We start from the raw sequence: 12868 nt of genomic DNA, 5'->3' as shown, positions 1-12868 counted from the left end.
CCCAATTGCAAATTTCCGATAATTTCCGCCAAACTTCGTAACATATGAGCCTATAGATACTTAAACCCATTTACCACCTCACAGAACAAGGGCCCCATTTGGTAGGCCTATGGGCCAATGAACAGTTATAGAACTTTATGCTTGTACATTAAAATGACATTGTCTCAAAAAGGCAAGTTAAGCACCACAGCAAAAATAAAACTAGCATTGTTAGCTGTGTTACTTGCACGAGATTTTAATATCATTTAAATTAAATGGGCATAAAAAGATCGGAAATTTATGAACTTAATTAGATCTACTCAAAATCTTTTCTATTCTGTGCATAAACATTATAACAGCGGCAAACCTCTTACAATAATATGGCCCCTATGTAATTAACTCGTTCTGGATGCCCAATTTAAGCACAATTGATAACAGACTGGGGTCAGTACGTTTTCTTAATTTGCAGTGGCTCTGACCCCCATACCTGTGTCCAAGACCCCGTGCGCCTTATGACCCTGCCTGTTAACTTCTCGCTTACATCAATTCGACCTCCCACAAAACATCAATTTCAACGTCCGACTTTTTGCTGACGTTTGACATCTGCAAACCATGCAACCAGTCCCCCCCCCCCCCCCAAAAAAACAACAAAAAACAAAAAACAAACAAACAGAAAAAACATGACCTAAATCTTTTCTTAAAGTCGGGATTGGTGGATAAGGTATTCAACCGGTAAAATTGAACAAGCCAAGTTATCAAGTTATTTACGTCACATAAAGAAATCCCAAAACAACGTTTACTGCGCTTTCATATTGAGTCCAACATTTTAAGATTCGGTTAGGGAGTCTGCCTTAATTACATATCTCAGATCATACCCTTACTCGTGATGCATACATGACTGTATGCATACATTTATGTATTAGACAGTAAATTAAACATGTGAAATCAAAACTAGCTTACCAGACGGCAGTCAGACCCAAGATTAAATACGGTTCTGAAGTATGGTCTCCTGCACCAAAACACAAATAAATCAAATCGAAAATGCCCCCAAAAAGCAGCGCTTTGGAGCAGGTAGATTATGGTTAGACATATACCTATAAACTAAATCTCTGACGACACATTTATAAACAAGAACTATGTTAGGTTAGCGCTTTTTCTACAAGATTCGCTATGGTGTGAATGCTATCCACATCGAGAAATCCTTGACCCCACCGCCTCTCCCCCAAACATCACGCCATGGCCATTCCCTGAGCTAGCTAGTTTATTTAATTTACAGCAACTTCAGAGTTTTTAAAATTACCTTTCTTTTCTAGGATTGTCTTATATTGGAACCACTTACCCGCCTCAGTTGCCCTTTCACTACCTCAGATCAGAGCATCCACATTTAACATTGATCATGTCTCACCGCAGCTCCTCCAATTTTAATATTTTTCAGTCATTTCGCCTTTCATTAAAACTCGGATTTTCATTAAGTTCCGTGATTAAAGGAACAATCTTTAATGAAAAAAAAAATCAAAAAAATTCAAAGCAACAATTTTTCTTCAAAATTATGTGTAAGGCCATGTTTTAAAATTTGGGTAATTTCAGGTATTTTCATCATTTTCTGTTATTGAAAAGAAAAATCTACAAAACAACAATTTTTCTTCAAAATTATATTGTAAGGCCATGTTTAAACATGGAAAAAGGCGATTTTGGGTAATTTCATGTATTTTCATCATTTTCTGTTAATTAACCCAATACCAGATATATACGCCTTTCTACGCCTTTCCCACCCCTTTTTGTTGTCTCAAATGGTTAAAAATGCCTTATTTAGGCCCTGACACTTGTTTTTGTTTGAGAAATGTTGTTTAAAAAAAGTGACCACTTTTTCGGCGCCCCCCCCCCCCCCCCAAGAAATACATCAGGGGGTTGCCAGAAGGGGGATGTGCCCCCTTCTGTTTGGGGGTTTGAAGGGGGCGGCAGCCCCGCTCATCGCCAACGTTAAAAATGACCCCCAGGTCGAGCATAAGGTAACGTGAAACCAACGCTGAAAAGCCTTTGACTCTATCTCAATCCATTAAGAAGTTGCAGCATTTGATGGAAAAAATCAACGTTTTATTTTTGTCCAGAACATAACTTTTTAATATCAACCTCAAACTGTATAGCTTGATAGATTTATAGAGGAGCAATGAAATGCACATGTATGATAACTCTTTACATTATTTAATCATTTTATTGCCCTTTGTTTCCTTTTTTGCATAGTTTTTGTCAAGGGATGCAGTTGCCAAGAACGTTAATTCTCCACATGATAGTTTTAAAGTTAATACAATTTGTTATTTTATGCTTCATTTTTCCGGGCTATAGCTCAAATTGCTTAAAAGATGCAATCTTGAAACTTCATAGGTGAATAGCTCTCGAATACCAGCTCTGTACGTTTTGAGTTATTGCCCCTTGCTGGGTATTTAAAAATTGACTACTTTTCTCCTATTTGGCAGGGAATTGGGCAGTCTACGAGTGCTTCCTGTTATATTTATTTTATTAAGGGAATGCAACAGCGGGTTTTCGACCTGACATGACTCCGAGATGTAGGTCTAGACCAATTACTTGTGTGCACACTTTCAGATCATTCGCATACTCATGAAAAAATGCAACGCTATTTTCAGAAATCGGGATAAGATAAAAAAAATCGATTTTCAAAACGATTTTAAATTTTATTTACTGAGTATATTTCTTAGTTATCTTTTGCATTAGCAGCATAGTTTTTGTTTTAAGTGCCCCAGCTGATCTATGTAAGATATTCAAACTTTATATTTTATGCTCTTTGACCTCAGTGAGTTCCTTTTATTATAGACTCCCGTCATAATCGGTAATCGTTTGTTGGATTGCACCATGCGCATGTGCATGACATTAACATATTTATAAAGGTGATGGAAGCAAATCATGTCTTGTTTTATTGAAAACTGTCGTTTTTTTCAAACAGGACGACAGCTCAACACATAGCCATGCTTCGCTAAAGCATTAACGTTATGTCCTAAACAATTAAATCTGATTTTTTGAACCTTTAAGTACATATACAGACCTTTATCTCTGTGTATATGACACCAATGTTCTTATCTGTATTTTAAACGACTGAACTTTGTCTTTTAAAGATTTTCTTTTGCATTTAAAATGTTCATGTTCATAATATTGATATTATTTTTTCAAACTGTTGGTACGTATAGTTTGATGCATCACATCATCCATACTATTTCTATCATCACTATTGTCGTGTTATCATTATCATATTTCTTGTTTTTCATTTGTTTGTTTGTTTGTTGTTTTGTTGGTGTTTTTTGTGTGTCAAAACTGCCGTTTATAACAAAATTTCTTTTACAGCCACAGCCTGTCCAAATGGATGGGTGGGTCACAATGGATCCTGTTTCCTCTTCAGTCATGACCGGGAAGACTGGACAGGGGCATATGTAAGCATATCTAAGATAACCTACTAGGTACCGTGAGTTTTGAGCTCTGTGATAGTTAAGCGTTTTGTTTCTCTAAAGTATACTTCACAAGTACATGTATATACATGTATTTCAATTAAGCTTAATCTTGAAATAGTTTTTATTATAATATCGTACACAGCATGATCCTTTAGAGCAAAGAAATTTGATATAATCGTGTTTATTGTACAAGGAGAATGATTAAATGAATTTCAGACAAAGATATTGTTGAATTTCAATCGTTAAAGGTGTCCTTCGAACAAAATCAGACATAAATTAGCAATACGATATATGAATCGTATGCACGTTAGAATATCCATTTGCAGGAAATGTGCCGGATCATGAAAGCGCAGCTTGTCGAGATTCATAGTTCCATTGAAAACGACTTCCTGCATGAGCAGACGAAATCTTCAGGCAGTAGGTTACTTATATGAGCCTTGTCATGACAAAACCAACATAGTGCGTTTGCGACCAGCATGGATCCAGACCAGCCTGCGCATCCGCGCAGTCTGATCAGGATCCATGCTGTTCGCTATCAGTTTCTCTACTTGTTATTTGGGCGAACAGCGTGGATCCTGATCAGACTGCGCGGATGCGCAGGCTGGTCTGGATCCATGCTGGTCGCAAATGTACTATGTTTGTTTTGTCGTGACGCGGCTCATATATTATGGGGTTATTATACATTGTACTGAGTGCACTAGAATCAGTATCGTTCTCAATAATGTACACAATGACCTCTTTATTTCACTTTTTTACTTTTTGACAGAACAGATTAAATCAAGTTCAATAAGGCATTGATATAAATTTTTGACCAATGAGGCTACATGAGTTGTGATATACATTTGATATGGATGTTTTGGACTATGGAAATGGAAACGAGGCTAAATTGATAAGATTGGATCCGATATAATGATTTCTGTTGGTACATCACGTGGTTCTAACGCAGCCGAAAGTTCATTGGTTATATTTTAAAAGGTGTGCATTGACAAAGACTAAAAGAGTAGAATATGCATCTCTTCATATATGTGTATGTGTCTTAACCTTGCTTTCGTAAGATAATAAAATATTGATTTCTATTTATAAACATTAAATTTCCATGCTGATTGTTTGCCATTTCCCTTTTTTACATAAATAAAACTTCATATCCTTGTCAACTTATATGATGAAGGATTTTATTCCCTATCAAAATTCATATAGGTAATAATTTTATCGCTTGTCAAACTTAACAAATTTTATTTCCCTTTTATACTATTTCAATTGAGAATACATAGAAAATCGGTTTCCTATTAACATGCATCCATTAAGGGAACTCCATTGAGGTCCAAAATAATAAAAAAACAACTTTTTTCTCTCTATTTCTTACATAGATAAACATTGACACTTAAAACAGAAATATATGCACAAGATAATTAAAAAAATACTCAGAAATAAATTGAAAATCGTATTTTTGTGCTATTCTTACCTGATTTGAGTTAAAACCGTTTCAATGTTTTTCAATATTGGATCATTTTTCACAATTTAGAAAATTATTCTGGATAACAGTGAGAGCTAATGATCTGAAATTTTGCATACAAGTTAATATCAAATGAAACTTTAGTCTCAAGAAATTATTTTCCAGTTAAAAAACCTTAGTGGAGTCCCTTTAAACTATTTAAACGATAAACACGGATTTTGTTTCAGAAAATCATTGGATTTCTCTAAGTGATGTAAGTGAAGAAGGTAGTTGGACCTGGATGACAAGTTTAACCACTGTCGGTGACTATATGAACTGGTATCCTAACGAACCAAGCACGACTAATTCTCTCAATGAGCCCGAAAACTGCGCTGTTCTATATACATCAGGACAATGGAATGATGCTGTGTGCTCGGAACAGAACTACTATATATGCGAAATCATAAAAGAGTGAGCTATTTTAATTTATTTGCAGATGAAGTCATTAGTATTATCATCATCATACATAGAACGTCGTCGTATTCGTCCTCCTCCTCCTCCTCATCATCATATCACCATCATCATCATTATCTTCTTCTTCTTCATCATCTTCATCATCATCATTTTCATCATCATCACTTACGTCATTTAATGTCTTTTTTACATATAAACTACGAATTTTATTGTTCATATTTTTGGAACAGTATCAAAGAAAGATTTATATATGTATATAAAAGTATACCTCAGACTATACGGTTTTGTGTTAGACAAAATATATCCTTTACATATGACCTGTCTTGCTGATGTAAATATAGTATGTGCTTTAACTATCATTAATTTTCATTTGTGTTTACTTCCAGCGAGGGTCAAATCATTGGGTAAAGGAACCTCACAACAGGAACATAAACAATAATTCATATTATTACCTGTAAATTCGAACGAAAATAAATATAAGTATATTTATTTGTATTTGTTTTAATTGAACACACAGAATCTATCATCTCCATATCAGAAATTCTTATATAGCACTTCAATGATATTTTAATCATTTGTGTCTTTTGCAAGATCAAATGCTTCTAAAGTTTGATAAGACTGACGACCCTGTAGATTTGTAAGCGATTCTGTACCAAACTTGTTACTCTCTCGTTTTATTTTTTTTAAACAATATGTCCATACAGTAAAGCGTAACCCATTTCGAACGAAACTCTCGCGGACAGCCTTCAATTCAAGTGTTTATCCAAATATCCTCGCTGTTGCAAATTTAAAATGTCTTAAATTACGCATATCCTGATGATATAAAATTAAATCGTCTTCGTTTTTATATTGCACTATTCTGTGAAATGATACAAAACATTTGTCGCAAAAGAGTGAAATTTTCAGTCATATTTTGTAAAGTTCGAAGTATTATGTTGTAGTTAATGTATTAAGGAATTTTCATGTAACTTTATCCACATGGAGTAATGTTTTACTTTTACCGCGGTACAAGATAAACCGAGATGTATCCATGCAATTTGCATCAATTTACGTTTTGGAGATGTCTCCGATTGAGCCCGTTTTAGTAGCTAACTTCAAACCACTTGTCCCCCACCACTGTGGGCCCGAATCCCCACTAGTAAAACTGGAATGACGTCATATGACATTCACAGTGTTGATATACAGTAAAACCAAACCGTAAAAGTACGAAGGATCAGACATTGATCTTTATAATTTGTTTAAACCTTATATTTGCAGATGTTTTTTCTATTACACGTTTGGCATATACTTTATTTGGCTGACACCACTTGACATATCAAATGTGTCTGAGTAAGCTTGATCCCATTTTCTCTAAAGCCAACTTTGTTTGTTTGTTTGTCTGTTTGTTTGTAGAGCCTGTTTGTCAAGGTGCTTACCGAACTACTAAACTTAATTTATATTTTCCAATCAGTGATCAGCTAATATCATGAATATTTCATACAATTATTAAGGATTTTATTCTTTTTTTACGATGAATGCAATAAAATAATGTATTGCCGCACTGATTAATACTCACTGTATTTACTATTATGCACATAAAACATTTTTAAAGTGTTTCTGTTTTCATAAAAAAAAAGAATAATGCCATTTCATCATACAGTTTTGTCAATGGACAAAAAGTCTTGAATTTACATTTTCCTATTTAGTTGAATATATCCTTATGCATATAGTCACAAAATTTCATATTAAGATTATAGTAAACTAGTCTCGATATCTATTTATTTTGGTCATAAACTTCAATGTAATGAATGAAAACAACATAGGTTTTGTCATCTTTATTTCAGTTATTAAACATCTATATTACGCAATGCAGTGGCTTACCACCTAGCTACAGTACATGAATGATTAAATGCCTAGCTGGAAGATAAAAAATAAGATATAGAGGATATTTGTTTAGTTCAGTGTACAAGATCCGAATATATTTCACCGAGTGAGCACCAAAAGGAATATTTCACGAGTGGCGCAGCCACGAGTGAAATATGAACTTTTGGTGTTCACATGGTGAAATATATTTCAATCTTACACTAAACTAAACAAATTTTCTTTTTATTACATGCAAAGAAACGTTTTAAAAAGACATTTAACCTAAACTTGAATGAAAAGCGCGCCAAATAATAATACAACGTGACGTCATTTACGACGTCACGTCATTAAGTTGGTACCCAGTACTGTGCACGCTGGTATTTCACTGAAACAACATAAGGGGCTTAAATTCAAAACAGTGAAATTATCAAAGTGGTAATTTCACTGTTTCAAACAGTGAAATTACCAGTTTTATATCACTGATTTATTTATATAAACCACCGAAAAGCATGTAATAAACAGTTGTATATAACATATGAGGGATGTTGCAAAAGTAATGTACCTTGCATTCGTTCTTTATAACAGCGATTTCTTCTGAATATTTTGACGCATTGTCCTTCAAAATGCCCTCCTTAATCTATCTAAATACATGCACACCTTTTCAGTAGGTCAATCCACTTTTGGAAGCAGTTTGCGTCTTTTCAGTGATACTGATAAACTGGAGATATAAGGGCATTTTCGAAACGTCTCTCTCAGTCATTGAATTTAGCACTGGCCCAGTGGCCCATGGCCAGTGAAAATTAGTTCGGGCCAGTGTAAATTTTAAGAAAATGTAGTTAAATATATAGTAGAATAAATTCAAAACTGGAATTCGGGCCAGTGAATTCAAAATCTTAAATTCAATGACTGCTCTCTTTCCAAATGGATGAAAAGAGAAAAAAACTGCAAAGAGGCCATGTCTGGCATAAAAAAGATAAGTTAAGGATAAAAAAGTAAAGTAAAGATCGTAAAAAACTTCAAGACTACAAAAACTCGGCGACAGCCTGTGCCTTGTGAGCAGGCTTACACTATCATGCAATTAAGAAGTCCTATTATTGGGAGTGGGATTTGTAGTGTTTTAACATAATACTAGTAGATAGGCTTTTATGAAAACAAATTATCTTATAATCATTGATTTTTCTCATTTTAACGAAGAATGTACGAAGAAACAACAATCTCTAATGAACTGACTAACTATGAGTAGTGAAATGTGGAAATAACAAAGCATTATATTGTTTGAGTCAACCTGTTCTTGTCATGCAGCAGTGCTTAATGCTAGCTACTGTTCACAATCGCAAGCAGAGTTCAACATCTAAGGAGGCAAATGGTCTTCTTCAGGAATTTAGACTAACATCTGCAGATGTACAATAGTACATAGTATATACAATAGTGACACATTATAACACTATTGATAACAAGTTTGATATAAATGAAATGTATACTCCATCTCTTATCATAGCTTATCTTTCATGGAATCTACTGCCAGCAAGGTGGACAGTACACCAATTCTCATTTGACGCAATGTTTAAAGTTATTATATTGATTCTAACAGTTGGGACTGTAAAAGCTGGTATTCTTTTAACTTCTAAAACTTATTTATTGATAGAAACTTTCTTGATATGCGTTATCGTAGCTTTCAAAACGGTTTTTTTGTAATTGCATTTCGGTGTAAATTTTTTATGATTATAACCTTTAAAAAATACTTTGTCATTTCACGATCCAACGTTTCTTGCTAGCATTTAAAAAAAAATCCCATTTTCATTCAATCACCTCATGACTATTGAATTTTACAATTTTCCCTGCACCCTTAGCCAGTTGCTAACCATGTTACAGCACAGTAATCTGACCATCGTTGGAGAGGTCATGCAAGCCATTTCATATGGAAAACTTGTTCCGGTTAGGTGGTTTCCTGCTTACATCTGTTGGTGCATGATTAAACGGGAAACCAGCCGCAATCGTGCCAATCGCAACTTTTCGGCCTTTTCCGTCACTCTTCGGATTAATGATAATAGCCGATGTAGACTAGTTCCAATTGCAATCGTGACAATTTGGGCGATTCCGTCATACTGCGGAATCAGACGAAGTAATATTACGGAAATCTAAGCTATTTTAGTTACTTCGGTAATCCCAGTTTGTTTATTATAAATAGGATTTCTATTTTTACTTGATTGATCGGTTTAAACCGTAATAAATTATAAACGACATTGTTCCGTTTCAATTGTTTTCAAGACGCAAAAGTTTGTTTCTTTTAATTGTTGGCGACCGCGCCGAAGCGCGGCGCCTTAAGTAATGAAATCAGATTTTGTGAAAGGGCGACAGCAACTTCTCGAGCCTTTTATAGTTGTTCATAATAATAGCCGATCATTCCGATTGGTATGAGGGTGCTTGATTATTAATTAGTCGCGATTTGTACAATGAATAGCGAACTGGAGAATTTCGCAATGCAAACATTTTCAAATTAGAATCTAAATAACCTTTTCCGTCAATAAATCAGGGTATTTCTATTTATCATTTTGTAGTACACAGTGGATTATTATGGTATGTTATTCCGAAAGCTGTAAATAGAATGATGAGTTGATGACCTAAATATTCCGAAAATCTATTTATAGATGGATGTACTCCTGTCGGTAAATCCCGGTCTCTCCTGGTCTATTTTGACGACCGGCGAATAGTACCACACGTTTATTGTCCGGTCTCTCCCGGTTTTGGAGTAGATGTTTGATATCGTAACAGAACAGAACAAATATTTTTACAGATAAACACGGAATTATTAATAAAAATCCGTGAGATAAATAAGCTTTTTTTTCAAAATGAATGTTTGTCACTTAGTTTGGTTACAATAATTAAGAAACACAGACCAACTCTCAAAATTATCGATTATTATTATAGATAATTAAACATACAATTCGAAAAAAAAACCAACAACACACATCGCATGTTTTATTTTATCTATATGAGATAAATCAATAAATATGTACAATAATTGAGAAAAAATGTACATTTTTATGGCATTAATATGACACTATCAACTTTGAAACATTTTATTTAATTTGTTATTCGTGTTTAGTAAAGATGCCGAGGAATTGTTCAAAGTTACAAATCAGATTTTATGAATTATTCAATTGATCGATAATTTAAGAAATGATAAAGAAAAATACAAATGTACATGTATATGGTTTAAGAATAAACAATATTATTCAGTCTATTTCAAATAAATTATGTCATATGGAAAAGAAATTAGAAACACTAACAGTTTTGGAAAAGAAAGTTGATACTTTTGAAAAGGATCTAAACAAGCTTTGGACAAAAATGAATGAAACTCAGAAAATTGTAACAGAGAGGGTGAGTGCTATTGAGTCCAATGTTGAAAATTTAGAATTCACTGATGGTAAGCAACAATCCGAATTAGATCAACTATCGAAAACAAATTCTGAAATGCGTAACGAGCTAACTTATCTTCAATCTCAGAGTATGCGCAACAATATCATTTTTGGTGGGATTGAGGAATCTCAGAACGAACGGCCGCATGACACTGAGTTCAAAATTCGAAACTTCATGGTTGAGAAGCTGAAGTTAGCACAGGACTTGGTAAATTCAATTGTTATAAAACGAGCGCATCGTACTGGTGTACAGGAGGCAGACCCCAATAGGCGTCGAAACAGGGTTATTATTTGTAAATTTGCTAGTTTTAAGGATCGAGAGACCGTGCGTAAACAAGGTCATTGCCTGAAAGGTACTTCCTTTTTCGTGAAAGAGCAGTATCCAACAGAGGTAGCCGAAAAACGACGCAAATTGGCACCACAGCTTCGTGCCGCTAGAGACGAGGGCAAGCGAGCGTGGTTGTCTTACGACACCTTATATATCGACGGAAAGCCGGTACAACATAAATAGGATTTCCCGGAGAATGTGCTGAACATTATTGCCTGGAATTGCAATGGATTAACAGAAGAGAAAATCACCGACCAGGACTTTGTGAATTTGATTAATAACCATGACATTATTTTTTATCTGAAACTTGGACTTGTAGTGACTCTAATATAAATATTGATGGGTATTCTTGCGTTAACTGTTATAGAAAATTTCGAAACAAGAGAGCCAAAAGAGATAGCGGTGGTATTGTAATCTATATAAGTGACTTGATCAAAGATGGAGTAAAAATTGTTAAAAATAATTTTGACACTATTGTATGGTTAAAGTTGGATAAAAGTTATTTTTGTTTAAATGATGATGTTTATTAATGTGCTTTATACTTATGGCCGGAAGAGTCACCTATTACTCAAGTTTATCAGGACAATTTGTTTGATATTTTGTTAAATGATGTTGCTTACTTCGAAGATTTTGGTAAGGTCATGTTAATAGGTGATTGGAACTGTAGGGTAGGAAACAAACACGATTACATCTCCTTTGATTCATGCGTTAATGGCCTAGATTATGATAATTATACCCCAGATGTTTCGTTGGGACGGGCCTCTTCCGATATAATATGTAACTCGCGTGGTACACAAATGCTCGAATTTTGCAAAGCAACCTCATTACGTATTGCTAACGGTAGAATCGGTAACGATTATAATATTGGCGATTTTACATACTATAATAGAAATACGTGCACTACTATTGACTATCTCGTTCTATCTGCACGAGATTTTCCACTGATTGATTCGTTCACTGTCTTACCTTTTAATCTGTATAGCGATCACGCGCCGATAACGTTCTCACTAAAAGTAAACAGTAATCAAACCGAGCAAAACTGTGATATCAATTTTGAAACAACGGTACACTATAAGTGGAATGCTGCGTATAAATCTGCATTTAGAAATGATGTTATCGCTAAGCTACCGCAATTTAATGAAATTTTGTCTAAAATAAACACTGATAATATTACTAATGATAATATTGATCAAATGGTTGATTCATTTTCTGCGCTTATTCAAAATACTGCTGATCCATATTTTAAACATTATTCGAATTGTAATGTTTATAGCAACTGTAACAAAGAATGGTATGATAATGAATGCAGAGTTTCGCGACAAGAGTATCAACAGGCTCTCAGTTCCTTTAATCTTAATAAAACGCAATCGAACAGGGATTTACTATGTAATGCTAAATGCAAGTATAAATCATTGATAAGAGAAAAGAAAAGGGCATTTAAGCTACGTAAGTCTCAAGAATTAAGTGATTTACGACGTAAGAAACCCCGGGACTTCTGGAAACATTTTAAACAAAATAAAAAGGATAATACAAGCAATATTACGCCAGCAGAATTTCATGAGTACTTTACAAGTATGTTTAACGAATTACATGCGACACAGATTGAAGAAATCGAAAACTTTGTAAATAATAATGATTTTAACGTAAATAATCCCACGTTTGAGTCTTTGAATATCCGAATTACCACAGAAGAAGTTCGTGAAGCAATAAGTCGTATGAATCGTAATAAATCCTCATGTCCTGTTGATAATTTACTTAATGAGTATTTTATAGAAACTGCAGACATACTTGCAGGGCATCTAACCGACTGTTTTAATAAGATATTTGATTCAGATCTTTTTCCTAAAGCCTGGTCATATGGTTATATCGTCCCAATTTATAAAAAGGGGGACAAAAAATGCTCCCAATAACTACAGAGGAATAACACTTAATAGCA

The 12868-nt window shown here is 34.2% G+C and overlaps 1 protein-coding gene across 1 annotated transcript; it reads left to right on the top strand.

The window, feature by feature from the left end:
• Positions 1–3036: 3036 nt before the first annotated feature.
• On the top strand, positions 3037–5832 carry LOC132724964 (C-type lectin domain family 10 member A-like). The gene is made up of 5 exons (XM_060709989.1): positions 3037–3169; positions 3334–3419; positions 3764–3854; positions 5118–5340; positions 5730–5832. The coding sequence occupies exons 1-5, from the start codon at positions 3127–3129 to the stop codon at positions 5749–5751; spliced, it is 465 nt and encodes a 154-aa protein (XP_060565972.1). The 5' UTR covers positions 3037–3126; the 3' UTR covers positions 5752–5832.
• The last annotated feature ends 7036 nt before the right edge of the window (positions 5833–12868 follow it).

Source organism: Ruditapes philippinarum, unplaced genomic scaffold, assembly GCF_026571515.1.
Source record: "Ruditapes philippinarum isolate M1 unplaced genomic scaffold, ASM2657151v2 ctg281_1_1_1_1, whole genome shotgun sequence".
Classification (NCBI taxonomy): Eukaryota; Metazoa; Mollusca; class Bivalvia; order Venerida; family Veneridae; genus Ruditapes; species Ruditapes philippinarum.
Note: the sequence above shows the minus strand (reverse complement) of the source record. Positions and strands in the feature narration are given on the sequence as shown.